The sequence below is a fragment of the Dermochelys coriacea genome, chromosome 24, assembly GCF_009764565.3.
Source record: "Dermochelys coriacea isolate rDerCor1 chromosome 24, rDerCor1.pri.v4, whole genome shotgun sequence".
In the NCBI taxonomy this organism is placed as follows: domain Eukaryota; kingdom Metazoa; phylum Chordata; order Testudines; family Dermochelyidae; genus Dermochelys; species Dermochelys coriacea.
Window position 1 is genome coordinate 9,406,014 of NC_050091.1, and position 24,493 is coordinate 9,430,506.

The 24,493-nt window shown below is 46.9% G+C and overlaps 1 protein-coding gene across 3 annotated transcripts in view; it reads left to right on the forward strand.

The window, feature by feature from the left end:
* Window positions 1-24,493, forward strand: part of F11R (F11 receptor) — a 57,657-nt gene that overhangs the window by 26,816 nt on the left and 6,348 nt on the right. For 2 of the 3 annotated variants that reach the window (XM_038382811.2, XM_038382810.2), the window contains exons 2-7: window positions 7,747-7,806; window positions 16,970-17,083; window positions 20,025-20,180; window positions 22,303-22,505; window positions 22,591-22,693; window positions 24,015-24,122. In XM_038382811.2, coding sequence (XP_038238739.1) covers window positions 7,747-7,806; window positions 16,970-17,083; window positions 20,025-20,180; window positions 22,303-22,505; window positions 22,591-22,693; window positions 24,015-24,122 — 744 coding nt within the window. The remainder of the gene's footprint in view (window positions 1-7,746; window positions 7,807-16,969; window positions 17,084-20,024; window positions 20,181-22,302; window positions 22,506-22,590; window positions 22,694-24,014; window positions 24,123-24,493) is intronic. The other variant, XM_043501730.1, reaches the window with a different exon arrangement.

Consider the following 24,493-nt stretch of genomic DNA (forward strand, 5'->3'; position numbering starts at 1 on the left):
TGCCTTGCATAATGACAGGTTTCAGAGTAGCAGCCGTGTTAGTCTGTATTCGCAAAATAAAATAAAATTTGTTAGTCTCTAAGGTGCCACAAGTACTCCTTTTCTTTTTGCGAATACAGACTAACACGGCTGCTACTCTGAAACCTGTCGTTATGCCAGGCACTGAATTTAGCCGAATAGAGTGGAAATCTGTCAACTTCATGAAAAAACTCGCACAGATACAGACATCATCTTCCTCTCCAAATGCAAACAGATGGACATCATAATGTCCATTAACACTTCATTGTACACCTTGTGTCATTTCTCTACTGACTTGCAAAGTACTAGCCTAGCCCCTCTCTCTCTCTCTGCATCCTGCTCTTTGTCCCTGATGGACCTGCAATACTGATACAGTTAAAATCATTTAACTTAAGGTATACCAAAGAACCAAAATGTAGTGAAACCTGATCATGGGACCTTAACTGTCTCTTGCTTACCCTAATCGTCATTGTGTCACAGGCCTGAACACTGCAAGAACCATATTTAGAGGCAGCTGTGAAATGTATAGTTTAATTTTGTGGTCAGGAAAAATAACAGGATACAGCTGTTAGGGAACTGTTTTAATCCTGGTAGATACTAGGCTAAGTCATAGTTTCTTAGCATGACTGTGAGATAGAAGGAAATGTCGTCATAAACTTGGTTGGCTCATGGGCAGATTTTATGACCATTTAAATTGGCTATAAGGCCTTGTCTATAGAACAGCTCTGTCACTGTTCCCTGTTACAACATAGCTTTCCCTCAGAATAATCAAAGCATGGTTTACATTTGGTGGCGTAGACCGGATCTTGGCTGTTCCCAATGGGCTGTGTAAGAGCATTCACAGACAGGGCTGAATCCTCCTAAGACCTGTCTCTACTACAAAGCAGAGCCATGATTTAGCTGTCATCCCGGTATGGTTATGGAATCAGTGGGGCTTTAGATTGTGAACTTCCTAGGGAGGAACCCTGTCTTGTAAACCTCCCCCACATTTATGACACTGTAGAAAGCCCACCCCTTGTGAGAAGGAATTTAAGTATAAGAATACTTACAGATGGGGAAACTGAGGAACTTGTGTGAGTTGCCCAAGGCAGAGCCAAGACTAACACTTAACAATCAGGCATCCAAGAAGACTGCCACTGTAGAAGCAGCCCATACACTTGAAGCACACCCTAAATGTGTCAAGCTTCAGAAGCACACAAGATCACTAGCAAGTCTCGAATACTCATGCGGGTAGGGGGTGGTAACTTGCCTGCAAGTCATAGGCATCTGGAGGAAACAACCCCACAAGGAAATGTAAAACAAGTGGGGAAGCAGGTACTATAAAAATCATTAAAAACCTGCCACACTGCTGGGGAGTGAGGACACCTGGCAAAGCAGCATGAGAAAGGGATTGAGTTCCCAGATATGGGGCCCTGTATAAAGTCCTGTTTTGTGTAATCTGTTCTGAACAGAGCAGGAAATGCAGAGCCTGATGACTAAAGACTGGAGATTGGTGGGGGGAGGTGTTTGGGAAAATGCCAAGCAAAATTTCATTTGACAGATATGGGCTAGTTTCCCTGTGAAACTCCTGAACAAAGTGGGGGCTGCGTGGGAGGAGATGATACAGAACAGGTGGAACAGGAAATTCCACCAGACAGCCTACAGAAGCCAACTGAGCTCTCTCCCTTGTTCCACTCCACCCTCTCTCCCTGTTTAATGTACATTTGTCCCTTTGCTGATAACTGGCTTTGGTTCTGATACACTGTTCTTGCCCTTTAGTTGGGGACACAGTGTCTTTCACATCACTTTACTGGCCTACTCCCTTCCTCCATTTTGGTAACAGCTTTGCTTGATTGTTTTCTTCTAACAGAGCAACTGTTGGGGAAATTAAGATGTCACACTTGGATTTTAAAACTTGGTTAGCCTATCTCAGTCTTCTACTGCAATTAATTCAGATTAGCTTGTCTATGCCACTTGTGCTATGGAAACTAGCAGGGTAATAAATGACACTGTGGTGGGATTGACTCCTGGGTAATAGTGACGCGGCCAGATAGATACCTAGATAACTGTCTAGTTGGGTGCTACAGGGTTGGGTCTTATCTCTAGAGAATTGCACAAGACTGGTGGCGTACAATTTGGGTTGTGTCCCTGGCTTTGTCACAAGCTTGTTGTGTAAGCCTAGGTAAGTCGCATATTGGTTTGGGGTACTGGGGATTTGTTTTGGTAGCATCTAGGAGCCCCAACATGCTAAGCACTGTACAGACATGGAACAAAGACATTCCTGCCCCAAACACCTGACAGTTAAAGTACCTCTCTGTGCTTCTGTTGCTGCTTTATAAAACAGGGCCACTTGCTTACCCATCCCATGGGTTTTGGAGAGATTTCAGAGGCAGAGACTTGCCAAGCCATGTCTAGGGGACTTTGGATGCCCAGTGCTAATTACAGTTAGTCCCTTAGGCAGCTTTGAGCATCTTAGTCTAAACTCTCATGTTTGTAAAGCAGAAAATGCTGTAGATCTTGCAAATTAAAGCTCTGCAATTGTCTCCTATATGAGAGAAAAAGTATGTTAATGACATTCATATGATTCTAAATCAGGAGAAGTAGCAAATGGTAGTGAGGGCAGAGAAATAGCATAGAGGGACCCAAAGAGATTTAAAAACAAAAGAAGAATAATCTTGTATGACTGCAATCTAATCTGGGGTTAAACATATTCACTAGGAGCTAGAAACCAAGAGAGCAGTAATGCTGAGAGACCTAAAGTTCCTAGTAAACAGTGAAATAGGCATACAGCTTAACACAACATTAGCTGTTTTAGCTGCATGTGTGGAAGCATCTAGTCTCAGGCTATGACTACACACTACAAGCACTTCAGCAGCACAGCTGCAATGCTGAAGTTATGCTGTTGTAGCATGGACACTTGCAACAGTGACAGGGTTTTTTTTTTTCTGTTGCTGTAGTAAATCCATGTTCTCATGAGGCAGTAGCTGAGTCTACAGTGTCTATACTAGGGTTTAAATTGGCTTAACAATGTCTTTCCGCAACATAACTTGGTCAAATTGAGGTTTTAGGTGTAGACCAGGCTTTAGATGCTCTCACTTTTCTGCTCTATCTAAATAGTTGGTGCTACTGTACCTGGAATATTGTTTTCACTTTTGGTATCTCACTTCCTGGAAGATGTAACACCTGGCGTTCTCAGAGATGAGTGAGAAATTATCAGCAGTCCAAAGGGATGAACGGAGGAAAGATTAAGAACTACTAGTTGATGCTACATATTTAGACACCATGCATATCTATGGCAATGCATTTGGCAAAAGGCAACTCTGGTGTTCTGGGGAGGGTGGGGAGCAAATACGTCGGCAATGTTCACATGGTGTAAGCTTCACAGAAGGAGAAGAATCCCGTGGGATGGGATGAAACCAGGAATGCCGAATATTGTGGGAGCAGAGGCTGAGTAAAAGTGGTAGATTCCCTTCTCTGCCACCTTTCATCAGAGGATCTCAAATCCATTTGTAATTTTGTAAAACATTGTAAATTGTTCGTGTCTCCTCCTTTTACAGCTGGGGTTGAGACTTGAAGGGGGAGTGATGCGACCAAGCTCATTGAGCCAGGGACAGTTTGGGAATTTCCAGGTTGACTAGGAGATTAAGTGAGGCAACTCTCATTGATTAGAACAAACTGGAGACTAACACGGCTGCTACTCTGAAACCTGGAGTTTGACTAAATCCCATGACTGGCTGTGAAAAATCTCACCTGGGGATTTGACTCCCAGTCTTGGGCTTTAGTCACAAAGCCACCGGGCCTTGGGAAAGCTGTGTCTGCCCTGTGCTCTAGCAGCCTGGAGAAGGCCCTATCATTTGGGACATGGACAAAGCACTAGAAATTGCACAGTAGGGATCATGGGCAGTGGAGGAGGCTATCCCCTCTGCCCTGCCTCTTCCAGCCAAGGCCACGCCCCGCTTGCTGCTCAGTTCCCTGTGGCCTGGGGAGAGTCGGGGGCTGAGAGCTCAGTTGAGCCACTGAGGATGGAGGGGGGCTGCAAGCGGGGCCATGGCGTGGGGGCTGCGAGCTCCGAACCCGGAATCCCTCCCCCTTGCCTCCCCTTCTGCCCATGGCCCCTTCCCTGGCCCCACTCCCATTCCACCCATGTCCCCACCCCCATTCTGCCCCAACTCTTCATGTTGCCCCCCCAAGGCCCTGCCCCTCGCTCGCTCCTTTCCTCTTTCCCCCTGCGTCCCCAAGACTAGAAAAGCTCTGTGGCCCTGCCTGGGGCTGTGGCAACAGTGGGGGGAGACTTTTCCAGGGGCCCCAAATCTACCACTGTTCCCCCCCAACCCCCGTTCAGTAATCCACTGGGGGAAAGGAGTCCTGCTGCAGTGTCAGCTCTGCAGCTCCTCCCAAGGAGCCAGGTTACCCAGTCTCACTCCTCTTCTGTGTCTGTGTTAAGGGGAGTGGTTGCAAATCAGCCTGGGTAGGAGAATGGATAGAGGGTATTGGCAGAAGGAAGTGTGTGGGGAGACCCGCTGAGGCACTGTCTTGTGTCTCAGTTAGTGGAGGTGAGCCTGACTCTCATCAGTGCTGCTCACAATCTCAAGGTCCTTCTGGATTCTCAGGGAGTGGCAATGGTCCATGTTGACCTTCTCTATCCATAGTGAACAGGAGATTGCACCTTCGCCTGCCAGTGACCATCTGTGCCCTTGGCCTCTCCAGGCTGGAAGGAGCTCAGTGTAGGACTGCTCTTAGATTTCACCCAGAAACTCCAGTTGGGGAACATGCTGCTGCCCAGAACTATGTTCAGAGCAGTGCACCTGTGCCCCAAAATGGAGCTGGTGCAATTCAGGGTATTGGTGAGAATCTTTAAACCTCTGAATTGTCGGGGACCCAGCTACTGGAAAGATTCCCTTGTCATAGCCCATCATAGCCATGTGCCATCACTCTTTTGTTTTTTGGCCTAGAACCAGTACAGAGTTTTCCCAGTGGAGGTCCCCATCCCATTTAGAACTTGCTGCTCATCAGAGCCAGAGCCTTAGAGTATCTGTGTGTTGGTAGTGGTTCTGGCAAGACTAGGGCATTGTGGCTTCCAGCCCCGATGGCAATCACACTCTATTTATAGATCTAAGATTGCACTCATGTCAAAGGCAATAGGTGCTATAAGAGTTCTGTAACAGCGCAGGAAACTGCATAAGCAAAAATGACTGGTATGATGGCAAAGTGCAAAGCTATCTGGGTGGAGCTAGGGAGACAGAACAAACCTCTGTCCTGCCCTTCTGTTCCTCAGGATATTTTAAATAGGCCACCTCCTGCCTTCTTTGTTAGGCTTCCCATGTCTGCCTGATTACTGAATAGGTCACTTCCAGAGGTGGATTTCCTGTTAGCTGACAGGCTAGGTGCTTAGGTGGAAAAGGACTCTGTTCCCTTCCACAGAGGCAAAGAGGAGTGAGCGGGGGGCTACAGAGGGAAGCTAGATGGCAGCAGGCTCTCTGATACTTGGCCGAAGCCAGGTCGGATGCTGGGGATGTTATCTGCAGCAAGAGTGGAAAACGCCGAGTGTTTCATTCTTCAGTGAGAAGTCTCATAGTTGAGCTATTCTAAAAATAATTGGGAGTGGTCATTGCTGTCTCAGACCTGCCAGTTTCTTCAAGACCAGGAACTCTCAGCCCAACACACATTGTCACCTCAGACTGATCTCTGGAAAAATGAGTGTCCGGCTTCATGCTGCTTAAAATTGCCTCCAAAGCATTTGAGAAATCTGGGCTTGTGATTTTCTTTTAATAGAATCATAAACTTTAAGGTTAGAAGGGACCATTATGATAGTCTAGTCTGATCTCCTGCACAATGCAGGCCACTTCACCTTTCAGTGTGACCTGTTGTAATCTCCCCTTAACCAGTTCCTTATCCAACTTCCAATTTTCATATTGATCCCCATCTTTTCCAATTTAGCTAATAATTCCCCATGTGGAACCGTATCAAATGCCTTACTGAAATTGAGGTAAACTAGAACCACTGCGTTTCCTTTGTCTAAAAAATCTGTTACCTTCTCAAAGAAGATCAGGTTGGTTTGACACAATCTGCCTTTTGTAAAGCCATGTTGTATTTTGTCCCAATTACCATTGTCCTCAATGTTCTTAACTAATTTCTTCTTCAAAATTTTTTCCAAGACCTTGCATACTACAGATGTCAAACTAACAGGCCTGTAGTTACCCTGATCATATTTTTTCCCCTTTCTTAAAAATAGGAACTGTGTTTAGCAATTCTCCAGTCATACAGTACAACCCTGGAGTTTACAGATTAATTAAAAATTTTTGCTAATGGACTTGCAATTTCATGTGCCAGTTCCTTTAATATTCTTGGATAAAGATTATCTGGGCCCCCCAATTTAGTCCCATTAAGCTGTTCAAGTTTGGCTTCTACCTCGGATGTGGTAATATCTCCCTCCATATCCTCATTCCCATTTGTCGTCCTACCATTATCCCTAAGCCCCTCATTAAAGACTGGGGCAAAGTATTTGTTTAGATATTGGGCCATACCTAGATTATCCTTAACCTCCACTCCATCCTCAGTGTTTAGCGGCCCCACTTCTTCCTTCTTTTTCTTATTTAGATGGCTATAGAACCTTTTACTGTTGGTTTTAATTCCCTTTCCAACTCTACATGGCTTTTGGCCTTTCTCACTTTATCCGTACGTGTTCTGGCCTCAATACGGTAGCTTTCCTTGCTAATCCCTCCCATCTTCCACTCCTTGTAGGCTTTCTGCTTTTTCTTAATCGCCTCTCTGAGATGCTTGATCTACAACTCCTGCCTATGAATTTTTTCCCCTTTCTTGGGATACAGGCTTCTGATAGTTTCTGCAACTTTGACTTGAAGTAATTCCAGGCCTCCTTCGCCTTTAGATCCACAAGTTCTTCAGTCCATATGACATATGAAAGAGGCCTGGAAAGACCTTTTTACCACCAAAAAAACCTGCTTTGTGCTTTTATCTTAACATCAGGGATGTCAAGTCAGGACTCCCCTGGTTTTGCTGCAGGCCTTCTAGGAGGTCTTGGGTGTTTGCTGTGAGCTCTGCATTAACTGCAGGAATGAGGGTGTGGAACTTTTAACAGAGGCTTCCTTTGTCCAAAATATTAGTCATAGATGCCTTGGGCTGTGTGGTCCACCTGCCCCCAACCTTTTGGAACTTGCCTCTCTCTCCCTGGGGAAGAGGAACCTGCCTGTGCACACTTAAGTCAGTTTTGGCTCTTTCTTGGTGGATCAGAGATAAGATGAGTGGTTTTGTGTGGGGAGGAGGAGTGCTGCTGAGACTGGGGAGGCAATCAGCAGGGGGTGGGCGGGGTGTGTGCAATTGTTTAGAGAGGAAGTGGGGAAGAAATTTATATCTGTCTTGTCTTTAGATTGTAAGCGCTTTGGGGCAGGGACTGTCTTCTGTACACATGCAGTGTCTAGCCTAGTGGGGCCCTGATCCTTGTTCAGGGCTATAAGGCCTTACTGAATATAAACATTGTCTTAACAAACACCAACCAGAAAGCAAAGCTTGAAGCAGTCTGACTAAAAAACCCCTGGCAACTACTATAAGGTTAAGAGTTCTCCAAGAAAATGAGGTAGAAAAGAATGTTCTTAAGGTGCTGATCCTTCATAGGAGAGTTGAATCTCTGTGGGGTTGAGCTTGACAGCTGTTCTGCTGGCTCTGGGATCACTTGGGTTCTGTGGTTTGTAAACAAACATCTATCCTAATCGTATTTTTTTCTCCTTCCCATAGGGTCCTTGATATCAGCCCAGGTGAAGGACACACAAACCATTCAAGTGCCTGAGAACAACCGTAAGTGTGGAGTGCTAAATTAATAGATTCAAAGGCCAGAAGGGCCACTGTGATCTAGTCTGACTCCCTTGATAACACAGGCCATAGGTCTTCCCTGAATGAATTGCTGTTTGAACTAGAGCAGATCTTCTGAAAAAACAATTGATTTAAAAATTGCCAGTGATGGAGAAGTTATGTTGATTGCTGCCATGTGCAGTCAAGGTGTAGTTCCAGCCACTGGCCTTTCCCAGCTGGGGAATGATCTCTGATTGAGGGCTGGTCTACACTGAAAACTTACATTGGCATAGCAACATCTCTGAGAGGTATGAAAAATCCACCCCCCCCCCCCCCGAGAGATAGCTATGCCAGCCTAAGCCCCGGTGTAGAGAGCACTAGGTAAATGAAGAATTATTCTGTTGACCTAGTGACTGCCTCTCAGGAAGGTGGGTTAACTACAGTGACACAAGAATCCTTCCTATCACTGTAGTGTCAATGCTCAAGCACTCAAACTGCTACTGTGGCCTTGCTTCCTTCGAGCAAAAGTCAGTGCAGTGATCTTTAGGAGCACTGATAACTCGGAGCTCACAAACTGCAAAGATTATCCCTGGGTTGGTTCCTGCCAGCTGGTTTAGTTCAGTTGTTTTCAGCTTTGTAAAGGCCCTTATAAAGCCTGTTTTTATAAAATATAAAAAAAAACAAACTGGTTTAGATGTGATTCTGTTTGCACATATTGAACGTGATCTAGTCATGACAACTTGTTCCTAAGATGCTGTAAGGTCAGCTCTTCTTCAACTTGGAGTTTGTGTGGATTCCACTGCAGCTGTACGTGCATCTCGTGGGCATGAGTTTGGTTTCTTTTGAATAGCTGTGCTCGCTGGAACAGCTTATCTTCTCCCCGCTCTTTCCTGGCCCCTTTCTGCTCCTGTTTGAGGGCATAAAAGGCAGAGCAGACACAATGCTCCCTCACTTCCCTTTGATGCCCATGGCAGCAAGACAGGACTGAGCGAATGTCTGACCTAACTGTGAACACGGTTATTTTTTTAATCAAATTTGGGAAGAAAAATCTTCATCTTCACATTCCTTTCATGTGGACATTAAAAAAAAAAAAAAAAAAAGTTACTGAGGAACCCGTCCCCCTGCCACATCTCATGGCAGACTTCAAAATCTGCCTATCCTGTGATGAACTCATGCCTATCAAGGATGGACACAGTCAAGGCAGCTTCTGCCTGTGGGAGAGCCACCTCCTGGATGGGTGCTCTGTGGGCAAGTCTTTTCATCCAGGACCTGCAAATCCAGGGACACTCTGCTCAGGCTACGTATGCTGGAGCAGTCCACATGGGTCACTTAAGACACAGTGATGGCCGCTACCACTGTGAGGCTAGTTAAGTAGTTATCGGCCAGCGCTCTCTTGAGCATAGGTCATGCTCCAGGATCGAGCGCTGAAAAAAAAGCTAAGAGAATATTGGCAGAGCTGGCACAAGTGACTACAATGCCAATCACTTCAATATTGGCAAAGGCCTCTGCACCAAAAGCTGCGGTACTGACACTCTTGGCAAGGACAGCCCTGGTGTCCGCATCTGGCGCTGGCTTCCTAGGCAGTAAAGCTGGCATGCGTGCCCGTACATAAAGATGAGATGCTCTCATGGGACTGGACAGAGCCCATATATAGCACCAAACTTGAAGGAAGGTCCCAGAAGGAGGGAACAAAACCTTTATTCAAAGACCAGAGCATCTGAATCCTCGACACAGGCCATGAATGGCACAGGGAATGAGGGACTCAGCACCTGTCTTGGCACAGTTCTCTGCCCTGGTGTATCTGGATCACCTCCAGACATGTTCCCTGTGCAGCCCCAATGGCAAATTGCCTGATGGCACTGCTGTTGGAAGAGATGATACTCCTTGCTCAAATTGAGTAAAGAGCCCCCTCTTCCTTTGGAGAGAGAACCTGTAACGGAGTCGCAGGGGAGCCAACTAAGGTCACTCAATTAGGGTGAACTGCAGAGAATGGGGCAGACAGCCCAAAGCTGGATATTCCAATACCTATGTTTACCAAACTAGCACAAAACAGCTTCTATAACACCTCACTGGTTACCCAGAAGCCAACACAGTTCCCTTAAAGCAACCCAACCTTAGGCCTCCACCCAGACATGCAAGTCAAATATAATGAGGTTTACTGAAAATCTTATTCATCATATACATTTCTACCAAAAGCTTATGCTCAAATAAATTTCTCTAAGGTGCCACAAGTCCTCCTTTTCTTTTTGCAGATACAGACTAACACGGCTACTACTGACACCTACCTCCCAAGAGTTCTTTCAGAATTTGTGCACAGGTTATAGTCCAATGTTTATATTCAGGGTGGTCCAGTCAGGACTAGGATCTCAATCCTAGGTTTAAGCTTCCCCTGCTTGAAGCATCAATCAGATCTGAGATGAAAAGGACTGGGACCCAAGGCAGCTTTTTACAGATAGGAGTCCTTAGGCGAACAATAGGCAATCACGGATACTTTGAAGTGGACCTATTTCCTAAGCATTACTGGTAACGCTTTGATTTATTTGGTGTTGGTCCTGCTTTGAGTAGGGGGTTGGACTAGATGACCTCCTGAGGTCCCTTCCAACCCTGATATTCTATTATTCTAATTAGCTACACGGTTTTACATAAGGCAGCTTATCCATTAGGCAGTCTATCACAAACTTTAAAGTGACATAGCCAGTGACATTATTTCACTCAAGACTCATCTAAATGTTAATATTCCCTTTTGATCTCTGAATCAACAGCTGCAGTGACAGACAGGAACTGACTGTTTACATGGCTAACATTAAACAAGATATAAGTAGTCATACAATTCGTATCACTTTTAATTTCTAACATAGGTTTGCATTTCAAAGTTCTAGCCTGTCTACCAGGGAATGGCCCTAATTACCATTCACATACTCTTCTAACATGTCTCTAAAGGTTGGCTTTAGGTTATATAGCCTGCAAGCTGCTTAACCCTTTCTGGCCATGTGTCATACTTTGTATAAGATTTGCTGCAATTATATAATAGTGGTAGCAACAATGGTTTGCATGGTCCTATTTTAATTGGATAACATCACAGATCCCAAGGAGGTTGCTGTGGAGCCTAGTACCCATATGATGTCGCCTTATCGTTATTGGGGACCATCAGCTCTTGTGTCTGGGAGCAAGATCCCTCTCTCATGTTGCCAGAAAGGAGGCGATCCTGTTCCCCAATGGCATCATTAACCAAGCCACCCACACCAGAACCAAACATGGGCCCACAAGAGCAGGAAGCAAGGGAGGGATCGCAATGACCCCCGTCTCCACTCAAGGACAAGGCAGTGAAACCAGCCCTGGCCCCAGCAATTGAGTTTAAAGCTTTTCAAGACCTCCTTTCCTGCATTGCAGAGACCTTGGATACCAAGACTACATTTATACAAGAGAAGTCTTTATTTTGAGCACCATCATGCTGGCCAGAATCACTCTTCCTATCAACAAAGGGCTTCTGGAACCAGCTAAAGGACTGTGGCAAATGCTGTGCACTTTCCCTCCCTCTTTGACAAGGGTGGAGAACAGATACCAGTGCCCCCAAAGGGCTTTGAACACATACGTCCATTCAAATGCAGAGTTTCTGGCTGTTGCGTCAGGAACAGGAGAAATCACAGTCCACGAAAGGCATGCCTAATGACAAAGACTCCAAAAGTTGGATCTCCATGGACACGAGGCATACTCATCAGTCTCCCTCTAGCTGGCAAATTACCAGGCCCTGTTCACCAAATACACGTTTTTCATTTGGGAGAGGGTCACTCCCTTCCTATCCAAGATCCCTCAAGATAACAAGGACGAGTTGAAAGAAGAAATCAAGGAAGGCCAGATGGTTGAGAGCATCCCTACAGGCAGCCAAGAATGCATGTGACATGGCCACATAGCTGATGGCCACTGTCATCACTATGAGACGGGCCTCGTGGGTACAGACCATGATAGAGGGCCTGCCCTTGAATGGGATGGAGCTCTTCAACCAGAAAAAAAAGTATTCCAGTCCCTCAAGGAAAGCTCTGGTTCTTAAGGATTTACCCACCTAAAGGAACCCTTACAAGTAGCAGCCCAAGCAGAGAGACAGGTCACCATCCTACTAGTGGGCTCGACAGCCAGAGTATGCACAAAGAGAGAATCCCAGATACTCCTGGGGGCACCCATCTTCCATCACCTCAGTGCACCAGACTCCCTCTGAGGCAGCAGATTTGACAGGAGCATTGGGAGTTGCATTGGAGTCAGTGTGGAGCCTGCATCCACCTTCAGGAACCCCCTTGCCCCTTTCCATTAGGCCTGGGCAGCCATGAGAGCTAACAAATGGGTGCTAGAAATTGCCCATGGCTCCCCAATCCATTTCCACGTATTACCCCCTGCCTCATTCTTCAGGGATTCTTGTCATGAGAACCTATTACAGACAGAAGTGTACTAGTTGCTTCATGCCATAGAAGAGATGTACTAGGGAAGAGGATTATACTCCAGTTATATACCTTATTCTGAAGAAGAAAGGAGGAGTTTTTGTCCTATCCAAGCTTCATCCTAGACCTGAGAAGTTTGGACACATATAAGCCCAATTCAGGATGGTAACACTTGCCTCCATCCCATCTCATCAGTCTCAAGGCTGGTTTGTGGCTTTCTGCTGACGTGACACGTACTTCCACATAGCCAGCCATCCATCCGGCTCACAGGAAGCACCTAGGACTCACAGTGGGGGCCCCATTGTTATCAGTGCAACGTTCTGCCCTTTGGACTTTCCGTGGCACTGAGTCTTCACAAAGTGCCTCACGGTAGTAACAGCCCATTTACATTTACCCTCACCTTGGTGGAGGTGGATCTGGCTGGATGATTCATGGGCAGATGCCAGGAGGAAATGGCAGCGGAAAGCCTGGACTACACACTAAGCTGGGCCCCCTGGTGAGCTAGGGAGAATCTTTTATCCCACCACAGGCAATAGAGTTCCCAGGAGCCTTGACCAATTCTGGATCGGTCAGAGACCCTTCCTGGAGACAGGTGTAGTCTTGATCGAATCAAACCAGACTGACAATGCAGATGTGTCTGGGGCTGTGGGGCCATATGTTGATGTACACATGCATGACACCGCTTGCCAGGTTTCATCTGCAGCTGGTTCAGCTCTGGCTCAAGTTGGTCTTTTTCTCCAGTAAAACAAGAAGTTTGTGGTTCCACCACTAGACGTAACAGAACTGAGAGATGGTAGGAACCCCAGTGCTCTGCTCTGCCCTGCCCCCGCCCCAGTAAGGACTTTAATCACAGATGTATTGGAAGCATGTTTGGGAGCCTACCTATACCATTTACAGATGTAAGGAACTTGTTACCCAGGAAACTCGGGGCTACACATCAGGCTACCCTGCACACAACCTTCCTACTTGCTCTCCCAAACTCCACAGCGCACGTCCTGACTGACAACACTTGCGACACACTACATCAACAAGCAAAGAGGTGCACACGTGTCTCCCCTATTGGAATGCCTTCAAGCTCTGGACATGGTGCTGCTGACACAGGATAACCCCAATAGCTCTCCATCTCCCAGGAGTCAGCAACGACCTGGTGGACTTGCTGAGCAGAAAATCCATGGCTAGTTGGGAGTGGTCCCTGGAGAGATCCATGATAGAGCCAAGATTCCACCACTGGGGAGCTTCTGTGGTAGGCCTGTTTGCCACCCAGGAAAACACCAAGAGTCAGCATTTCTGTTCCAAAGGGGGCAGGAGCCTGGCATTATTTCCCAACACTGTCCTTCTGCAATGGAGTCCAGGTATCCTGTTTACCCTTCCTCAGATTCCCTTGGTCCCAGCATGATTTCCAAAATCAAGAGACCAAGCCCCAGTCGTTCTTGTAGCTCCCAACTGGCCCAGGCAGTTTTGGCCAATGGACCTTCTGCCAGTGTCCATTCAGCCACCAGTCCTGTCCAGACCTGATGTCCCAGCATCCTGGCCAGATGCTCTATCCAGACTTGAAGTCCCTGCACCTCACTGCCCGGATGTTGTTTAGGTGAATGACACAGATGGACAGGTTTCAGAGTAGCAGCCGTGTTAGTCTGTATTCACAAAAAGAAAAGGAGTACTTGTGGCACCTTAGAGACTAACAAATTTATTAGAGCATAAGCTTTCGTGAGCTACAGCTCACTTCATCCGATGAAGTGCATCGGAAATGCATCCGATGAAGTGAGCTGTAGCTCACGAAAGCTTATGCTCTAATAAATTTGTTAGTCTCTAAGGTGCCACAAGTACTCCTTTTCTTTTTACAGATGGACAGCTGAGACAAGTCCAGGAGATCCTTATACAGGCCATTAGCTTTTACACATTGGACTTAGCTGCCAGGGCAGATGTAGTTTGGGAGAGCGGTATTACAATCCCTAGTTGACTGATGCAGTTGGCGCTCTTCATTCCCATTGTCCGGAGGGGACACTGATGGCCAGTCACCTATAGTGGAATCGACAGATACTGCAGGGTAAGGAACCAGTCTGTTTTCTGAAAGTAACTGTGGTTCTTCAAGATGTTGCAATCAGGGTGGATCCCACAAGCCATCTTCCATCGCCAGTTTCGGAGTCATCAGCTAATGTGGTCTTTGAGTTGTGAGGGAGCCGAAGGACATGCATGGCCCTTGTTAAATGATGTTGGAGGCTGAAATGTTGTTGCCTTGGTAACATTGTTCAGGCTGCTCAGTGCTTCTGTCCTTGGAGCTTCAGTGTTATCAGTACTAACAGCAGCTAAGGCAGCCTGCTCATTCAGCAGATCTGTTACTCGTAAAGAATGACCACCAGCACGGTACAGTGACAAAGGCACTCGGTCAGGTTTATTGTCCTTGGCGCACAGTCCTAGTGCCCTGGCTCTGTGGTTACAGGTACACTAACACACGAGTGCCCAGTCAGCAGCAGGAGTCTCTGCTGTCCCTGAGGTCGCACACAGGGTTAAGGCAAGTTACCCCGACATTTGTAGGCTGAGATAAATAACTTGCGTACCACCTTTGTGTTCCATGACATCTGTTTTTTTAACTCCTCTTGTTCCTGATATCTTGGACAAAACATCCCTATACAGTATTCTGTCAAACCATCTGATCTTGTACTAGATTGGGATGTATCTGTACTAGCTGGAATATATTTACGTAAATATCTAGTGCCTAGTACACTAGCAACAACTTTGACAAGTTCATGTACTAAATGGTGAACTTGTAAGCATCTGCTTTAATACACGGTCTGACTTTGGCTCACAGCCTCTGGTTCAGGACACAGATCTTGCACCAGGCTGCATGCTCCAGGCTCTCTGTTTACTACAGCCCTGAACAGATACTGCTATTCAAAATATCTGAACTCATGCACATGAGACGCATGTGAATCTTCTGTGGGATCCACACTGACTACATCTCAAAGAAGCACAGCTGCTGTAGGGTAAGAAACTGTTCTCTCCAATAGTAAATACACTTTTTGAGTCTTTCTGCACTCAAAGCAATACTACAGTAGTTTTGGTGAGTATTGAATCTTTAGAGCAAGAAGTACTTGAATTTCAAAGATTCCAGTGTCCATGTCTCAGACGAAATGTAGACAAAAGTTTGGGGCTTAATAGCTGTTGTATTGGAGCATATTGATGAGTTTCAGGGTGGAGATGATGCCTGAGCGCAAACAAGATGACTGAATTAGTATAGAATCTGGAATGGCATCTGGCAAATTGAACTACTAAATCTAGGGTAAAACTTTCAAACTAAGTGGCCAGATTGTCAAATATATTTAGGTGCTTATTGATGCAGATAGATGCCTAGTGGGTGTTCAAAAGCACCTAGGTGGGCTAGAAATATAACTCCCATTGGTTTCACTTTTACAAATCCCAAAAGGTGCCTCCCTTTGTCTTTAGGTACCTAAAGACCTTTGAAAATCTGGCCCTAAGTGACTTAAAAGCTCCTAAATCATTCAGGCATGTTTTGAAAATGTTACCCCTAGGTTTTTTTGTTAGTCAGTTGCCAGTGATAACTCCATCTAGATTCCCAGGCATTCAAGAAGGAGCAGAACATAGCTACACTCTGCTTCGGGCTGCCAATATGATGTCAGTTTTCTAATTTATTGTTAATATTGTATTCACGCTTACAAGAACACTGATTTGTAATCTAGTAAATCTCAATGAGTTCCCAGTAGTTTCAGGTTTCAGAGTAGCAGCCGTGTTAGTCTGTATTCGCAAAAAGAAAAGGAGTACTTGTGGCACCTTAGAGACTAACAAATTTATTGGAGCATAAGCTTTCGTGAGCTACAGCTCACTTCATCGGATGTAATTTCAGATACACTACTTGTCCCTGTTAGTTTCTGCAGCTTCACAATCAATTTCCTGTTTTAAGTTTTCATAAGTGAATTTCTGTCCTTTTGCTGATGGAAAGACCCATATAAACCGACCACACAAGGCAGCATTGAAACAGACTACACCCAAAGTGCTGCCAAATGCACAAAGTGAATGAAAAAGCTCGTTAATGTTTTTGTTCCAGTGATTTTAGTATTGCATGTCGGCAGTAGGTTACATTTTCAGACCCATGTGGTGATAACATGGTGGCCTTCAGGAAATGGTAGATTTTTAAGGCCAGAAGGGACCATTAGATCATCTATTCTGACCTCCTGCATCTGACAGGCCAGAGAATTTCAGCCACTTACCCCTATATTGAGCCCAATCACTTGTTTGGTTAAAGCATCTTTCAGCAAGGCAGCCGGGATGGATTTGAAGGCATCAAGAGTTGAGTAATCCATCACTTCCCTGGATAGTTCCAATGATTGATCACTCTTTTAAAAACGATACAATATTGTGAACAGGTCTGACTTTTTCAAGCCATTGGTGATTCTTCTGCCTTTGTGCCCAAGAGCCCTTTTGTACCTGGTATTTTTTTCCCTGAGAACATACTTGTATGCCGCCATCATGTGACCTTGCAATCTTCTTTTCAATGAACTAAACAGCTAGGTATTTTTTCCAACCCTTGGGATTCAGGAAGGATGATCTCTTCACGCTATGTTGTAATTGGTCCTGGGTATAAATGAAAATCTGGCTCCCACTCCCTTTTAAAACAAATGTTGTTGGCTTATCTCTGCCAGGTGTTTACAAATAGGATCTTATTTCATGACATTACCTTTGGGATGCAATGCAAATGCTGACTTATTGCTGTTTCTTTCCAGCAATTGAAATACCCTGTGCTGCGTACGTATCGCAAAACGGAATACCCAGGGTCGAGTGGAAGTTTGAAAAGGGCTCTTCAATAGTGCTGTTCTATTATGATTCCAAATTCACAGGTACGTGAGCCATTGTATGGAGTGTCTGAGGGCCCCTTTACGGTTTCTGGTCCAGGTGTTGGATAAGCACAGGTTATACCAGCTGAAGCAGGGTGGATTATTTTAAATTGGAGCGCTTTAAATGGTTTATCTTGTTTTGCATTTGTACTTTTTAGTTATTTTCAGTGGTGGCTTTAGCAGGGTTTATGGGTTCACTTGCACCCACAGATGTCATGAAACAAAGGATGCAAAAACAGAAATACATTGTTTCCCAGCACTATGTGAATGGCAGGCCCCAGTGGTTGTGGGGTGGAAATCTGTTTCGGCGTCAGCCCGCCCTGCACCCATCCTGGAACATCAGCAATCCTATGCACCAGGTCACAATGCCTGGAGTAGGAAGCCAGGCCCAGCCTTGCAAGACAGGAGCCACCGCTGTAGATAGGGTTGCCAGGTGTCTGATTTTCAACCAGAACGCCTAGTGGAAAAGGGACCCTGGTGATGCTGACAGGGATGTTAAAAGTCCAGTTGTTAGTGCAGCGAGGCTAGCAGGCTCCATGGTACAGCTCCTGGGAAGTGGCTGGCATGTCCCTCTGGCTCGGGGCTGGCCATGGGGGCTCCATGCACTGTCCCCACCACAAGTGCCGGCTCCGGCAGGGGCGGCGTCCGCTAGCGGGGGCAGGTCACAGCCACCTGGCCATCCCCAAGCTCAAGGGACGTGTTGTTGCCATTTCCCAGGAGCTGCCTGAGGTAAGCACCACCCGGAGCCCGCACACCCTTCCTCCGCCCCCCATCCCAATGCCCCGGCCCTGAGCCCCCTCTCATAACCTGAACCCCTCATCCCTGGCCCCACCCCAGAGCCTGCATTCCCTGCTAGAGCCCTCACCCCACTCCTCGGCCCCAGCCCAGAGCACCCTCAAGCACCCCAAATCCCTCCTCCTCATTCGCACCCCCTCCTGCACTCCAACCCCCTGCCCCAGCCCAGTGAAAATGAGGGAGGGAGGGGGGATGGAGTGAGCAGGGGTGGGGCCTTGGAGAAGGAGTGGGGCAAGGGTGTTTGGTTTTCTGCGAAAGTTGACAACCCTAGCTGTAGGGATAAGTGTGGGGCAGACTCGCTCTCCAGCCCGTTTCACCACACCAGGGCCAGGATTAAGATTTCAGTGCTGGGTCAAGAAGTGTTGCTGCAGGTGGTCGGTGCCCCCCCCAGTAGCTTAGTATAGTTCACCTATTGAATCAGGAGGTTGCCTCCACCCCATGGTTATTTTCCTAAAGAAGCATTGATTTTTAGTAATTGGCATTCATTAAAATATGTTCATTTGTAACTAAATCTAGCTTTACCCTAAGTTTGCTGGTGCTCTTTGCTAAACAGGTGGATCCACATTTTGTTAAGCAATTATATAGCTTAACATACATTTCTTCAAATTCTTAAAGTTTACATTTTATTGTTTGAAAATGGGGAATTATGCATTTCTTATTTACTTGATTAAATTTTCTTTGTGTGGGGTTTGTGTCAAGCTCTGTTTGGATGGAGATTGGAATTCAAATAAGGCACAATCAGCATTTAAACATTTTTTAAGCAGTTAAATAAAACTATCTTACATGCACTGAATAAATAAGAAATGTGTGATTTTGTTTAACAAATCAGTTTTAAATGCTAAAGTATTATCTGTAGTTCAGTGAATTGAATTAATTGTTTCTGGTCACCATGGCAAGATTTTTAGAGCTTTTTATTCATAGACTGGAAGAAAATTTTTTCTGCTTTTTCAGCTCCCAATCGGTTTAATGAATGACCTAATCATTCAGATGAATCAGTTAATAAATCGAAACGGGAAAAAATATTCTCTCTGCACGTGCAGAAGAAGCTGCTGCTGTTCAAAGCTGGTTCTGCAAGTCAATAAATTCTGGTTTCAAGACTTTAGCCAGTGACTTCCACCAGTTGAATGATCTGATTTTCTTTAAAACTTCATCAGTGAACATACTGGGTTTTTTAAAATGTAATTTAAATGATTTTAATAGACAATAGTAAGTTTGGCCTTAATACTGGTTGTAATAATTTCAAATTTATTTTTAAATAGGTTTATCCAATTTAAAATCAATTTAAATTGCACTTTTTTTAATCATTGATTTTTATCTGCCTTGATCCGAAGTGAGGTCTTTACCTTGGGTCCTTCTGAATCAGTTCAGTCTGTAACTTCCCAATATGGGCATGAAGCCACAGGGATTGGCAGCAGATACCCCGATTCAGCTACTCCTTTCCCACAGTGCAGTGCTTCACATCTGGAAATTAGCCAGAAGCTCCTTCTCCTCATAACAAAGCTGGACCCTATGGGGTAGGTGTTTCAGGAATCCCAGCATGCACTGATGGTACCATGGCTGAGCTGTGCTGTACACATGTGCTGAGGTGTTACGAAGACAGGCGAGAACCATCCTCTGTCCTAGTGATGGCTTCCTCCCCTTCTGTAGACCCCTTTGTTGCTCAGCCATGTCAGCTGAACAGTTTGAGAACAGTCTTTTAATGTGACTGGTGTAACCACACAGAGCGGCTTTACCACTGCTAACTAATTTCTTAAAAGCACTGAGCACTCCTGGGAAGAGCTATGAGGAAAGAAATGGGGTGGAATAACCTCCTCACTAACTAGTTCATATCTGCCAGCAGCATAGCATAACAGAACCCATCCCTTAAACCCTGCAACAAACCCCTCTATCCCCGGCCAGCTATGATTGGGCTGGCTTAGTTATTGTACATAGGGGCTTGTAGCTTCCTCCTGTAATGGGGAAACCTCTTGTTGTGTTTGAACTGAACCAAACCCCATTTAATCAGCTCTTCTCCTTACCCTTCTCTCTGCTCTGAGGCTGGTTTTTGGGGCTCTCCCCTTCTCCATACCAGCAGCCTGTTCTAGCTCTCACCTGTATTCCTCCACTTCCAAGCACGCTCAGGCTCTTGCTGTCTCCCCTTACTCTGCAGACCCCTACAAAGGCCGTGCTCAGTTCAGACCCACAGGCATTCATTTCACCTCGGTGACTCGGAAGGACACGGGGAAGTATATCTGCGAGGTCCTCTGGACTGGGAGCGGTGGCAGTGGCCAACTGAGAAAGTCAGAAGTGGACCTCATTGTCCAAGGTACTAATGCCTTCCTGTAATTACAACTTGGGACCGGTTGCCATGGCTTCTAGTCTCAGTGAGAGGGGCCCCTTGGGGCATGTTGCCAATGGTGGGCAATGAGTGTGTTTTCATGGAGTTTAAGATCAGAAGGGAGCATTATGAACTTCTAACCTGCGTGGCACAGACTGGGGAACCTTGCCAGTGACTCCTGCCATAAGGAGGTGGTTATTTTTCCCTACTAAGAGATGCCATTGAGCCCAATGGCTTATTTGAACAGTGTTGCTCTCCGCACAACGTGGCATCAGTGGATAGCAAACTAGCCTGAGGTCACTGAAACAATGGACTTAGACTCTAGGGAAGCCTCAATTGTCTGAACCTGGCTATCTGAAATTCTCACCCATGTCCGTTGACCATGGACCTGCAGGGCCAGAGCGGCACACTATTGGGCCTTCCTGAGAGCAGCGTTAGTCCTGTTGGAATAGAGCCATGAAATAAGGCTGCTTTGGGCAGTGGCAAGTATCCTGTAATCAAATTGGGCTAGCCAGGTTTGAAGAGGTGCCCTGGGGAAAGCCTAATGCTTGGATTATCCAATGGTTTCAAAAGATTCCAGTTCTGTTGGCTCTGCATCTTCAGAACCGTTAAACACAACTGGTTATCGAGGAACGTCTCCCACAGGTCAATGCATAGTCCATTAGGTGGCCATAAAGAAACAATCCTAGCTACACGAGGACACCATTATTTCTGTAACATGCACTCAGGAAATCTGACATTGTAACTGTTCCCCCTGCTGACATGGGCGAGTCTATGCTTATGTTGCATTACATACTAATGGCTTTTAAGCAGAGATCCCCTTCATACATATGTGCTGTCAGTGCACTTCTTCACACCTTGACTCACTGTCGGCACCAATCTGAACCTTGGGTGTATTATCTGCAGAGATCAATGGAGACTGACCAGTCCTCGCCCCAGAAACGGTCCCTTCAAAAGATTAGGGAGGGCTGAGGTCTCTGACAAAAGATTAGGCGGGGGAGATTGCACTACTTTTACCATGCCTTCTCTGTGGCCGTATCCAGAGCCTAACTCTCAAATGGTGTCAGTCTAGCACCTTTCACCAGTCCCGCAAAATCATCACCGAATGGGAGCCCAGTTTTGGACCAAACTGTTTCCTTCAGGATCGCAGCAGTTTTGGTCAAACATTTTGTTTTGACAAGTTACTCTATCAAAGTGGGATGGACACTGGCTTCACCTACATGGCCAGCATCACACCTGTCAGCAGGGGGGCTACTGCCAGCAGCGGGGCTCGTAGTCAAAGCGTTAATTTCTGGTCACTGACACTTCTCCCCACATGCACTTGCCATTAATGTTGAATGCTGTGCACCCGATCCTCCATCTCCCTGCTCCTCGTACAGTCGTTTGCACCAGAACATGGTGAGCTGCTCTAATTTAGTTGCATTCCACACCTATTCTGCAGTGCTGTAAATGACTGCCCAGGGAGCAGGGCAATGGAAGTTCCAGCCCATTGAGTGCCATTAATCCGCTATTGAATTAAAGAGCAGCTAGTTCAGAATCCACACAAGGAAATGCTGCTTTCTGTGGAATGTGTCTAGGAGATCAAGACAATAGTGTGGCTGGTTTTTAAAGAAAAGTCCGCTACTATCTGTAGTTGTGCTGACATGAGTATAATTAAGCTTCAGGGCAGCACAGGATCTCTGCATGGGTCAGGAAGGAACCGCTTTTCCCTCCTTCCCCATCGCAATTAAAGGTGCATTATCGGGGAATGACAGTTACACTGGCCTGAGCTCTGGAACTTCACTGATCAACCCTGGAGCAGTGCCAAGAAAACCCTGCCAATGGAAGAGGGCCCAGCCACTGACTTAGTCCATTGACTCATGACCTATCAAGCTAGACATGGATTCTGCTTACCATTTACTTCACTTAAAATGATCTGGCCATTTGTTTGCCTTTGTGTCACTGAGCTGGTCCTCTAGTCTAATCCAGTCAGTCATAGGTTAATAAGCGCAATTTAACAAATGCGAATGACTGTGACTTGGGTGTGTTTAGGAAGGGGGGTCACAGCGGTGGGTTCAAAGCTCTGTAAGGTCATCTGTAACATGTGCCTCTTTGCCTTCTCCACTGGCAGTGCCTCCGTCCAAGCCCGTTGCCAAGGTGCCCACCTCGGTGACAATTGGCAACAAAGCTGTGCTGACGTGTAAGGAAACAGATGGGTCTCCACCCCCTACCTTCCAATGGTACAGGGACAACATCCTGATGCCCTCCAACCCCAAGATCAATGAGAAATTCAGGAACTCCTCCTACACCATTGACACAAAGACTGGAGTGCTGGTACGCACGGGGGAGGTGGCTGCCTGACTCGTGGAGAATTTACACCTCTGTCCATGCCTTTCTCACACCTTCTTTCCCACTCCAGACAATTGAGCCTGTAACCAGCTTCGACACGGGGGATTATTTTTGTGAGGCTCAGAACAACGTGGGGACCGCTCAGAAATCAGAAGCCATCCACTTGGAAGCCAGTAAGGAAATGGGGGCTTGCAGAGCCTGCATGTGGGTGGGTGGGTGTGTGCAGACGTCCACACTGGGCTCTTTGGAAGTCACTTGCAAGCTTACAATAGCCAGTGCTGTCACTGCCCCTTCCCCAGCCTCCTGCAGCTACTCCCTGTACTGACTGCAGTAGATTAAAGGTTGGACAGTGCCCAAGTGTCTTGATGGGAAAAGAGGCATGTGCTCTGCTGGAGGGGGCGGGGGAGAGCCTGGAACCAGAAACCCATTGGGCTGCCCTGCTAAAAGAGCAACCTTCACAGAGAACTGAGTCTTCTGAGGGCCGACAAGTGGTTCTTGGCATGTTCCACCTCCTACATGACCTCCGGAGCTGGGCCTCTATAGAGACAGACCCAAAGGAGGCTCCTGCCCTAGCCTAGTACACCCTGGGATTGGGAGTGACTGAGGTTGGGGATGGGTGCTTGCTGGGCCCAGCTCTGGTGACAAGCATTCCAACCATTCCATCCTCTGAAAAGCTACCGTGCCGTCAGCCCCCGTTCCCTGGAGCTGCCCAAACCATCTTGTTTTCCACACTTGGTCTGGTTTTAGCCCTTTGTAACATTAGGCCCATACAGTGGCGCTCAGAAGACTGCAGATTTTCGGGTGCCAGGTCCATGCTGGTGCTGCCTTCCCAGGCTACAGCCAGTTCCCCTCTGATTGCCTGAAGACTTTGTATCAGAGCAGGGCTGAGCTCACTGGAACCACATAGCAAAGCAGCAGATGTGCTCGCAGGCTCGTCCCAGGCTAGGCTAGCCGGGGAATATTGCCGTTCTCGGACACTGCTCTTCCTGCTGCCACTTGCAGATAGGTGGAAGCAGCTAGCACCAAGCTCTGAACCCAGCTGTGTGGTGAGGAACTGGTGACAGCTAGGCAAGAAGAAATGGAGGTGGAGCAGGCTAGGAGCTGTCTTAGTTGGAAGGGAACCTGGCTGAGACCTGTGAGTGGGACAGCAGCAGGGTTATAATTGCAGAACCCCCACTTGAGATAACTAGCGCAGCGCTTCTCAATATGTGCCCCTCACAGTGCTGGCTGGGAAGCTTGCGGGTTCCCCGGTGCAGGTTTCTCACCCCTACCTGCTTAAATCTTAAAGGTAACTGAGACAGGGTGATTCCACCTTGAAGGAAGGTGGGGCCCAGTCCCCTCGGTGACTGCAATTAGACAGGTTAAGTCCTTTGCTGGTGTCACTCACATCTGGAACTGCCCCCGTGGGAGAAAGCGTTTGGGATCCTGTGGCCTGCAGGGGATCTGTCCATATAAGATCTCTGCATGCTGCACTAATGTCTTTCTCTCACTCAGCTGAAGTCAATGTGGGCGGTATTGTGGCAGCTGTGGTCGTGCTGCTAATCGTGCTGGCACTGGTTGCCTTCGGCATCTGGTTTGCCTACAGACGTGGCTTTTTCAGCAGTAAGTATTAAGCTACCCACTTGGGCTGCGAACATATCTCTCCCTGCCCCCTTCCACTTGCACTCCGCCACTCCCGTGACCTAGGTAGTTCCTCTGAGCCCCCGTCAATTCCCCTGCTGAAGTTAAAGCATGTGCCGCTGGGCAGGGTGCCTGGCAGACAGCTGCAGGCTAATGAGCTCTGGCCACTACTGCAGCTGAAGAAACTATTGGGAGGAGCCATTGCATGGCAAGGTGTCTCTGTGAAGGGGCAGCTACGCAGTGGGCGGAGTCTCCTGCTTGCCAGGAGCTTGAAGGCTACCTGTGATGCAGCAAACCTCGGCAGCCTTTCAATGAGGAGGGGCTGCCTGCGGAGTTCTTGACCCCATTGGGCA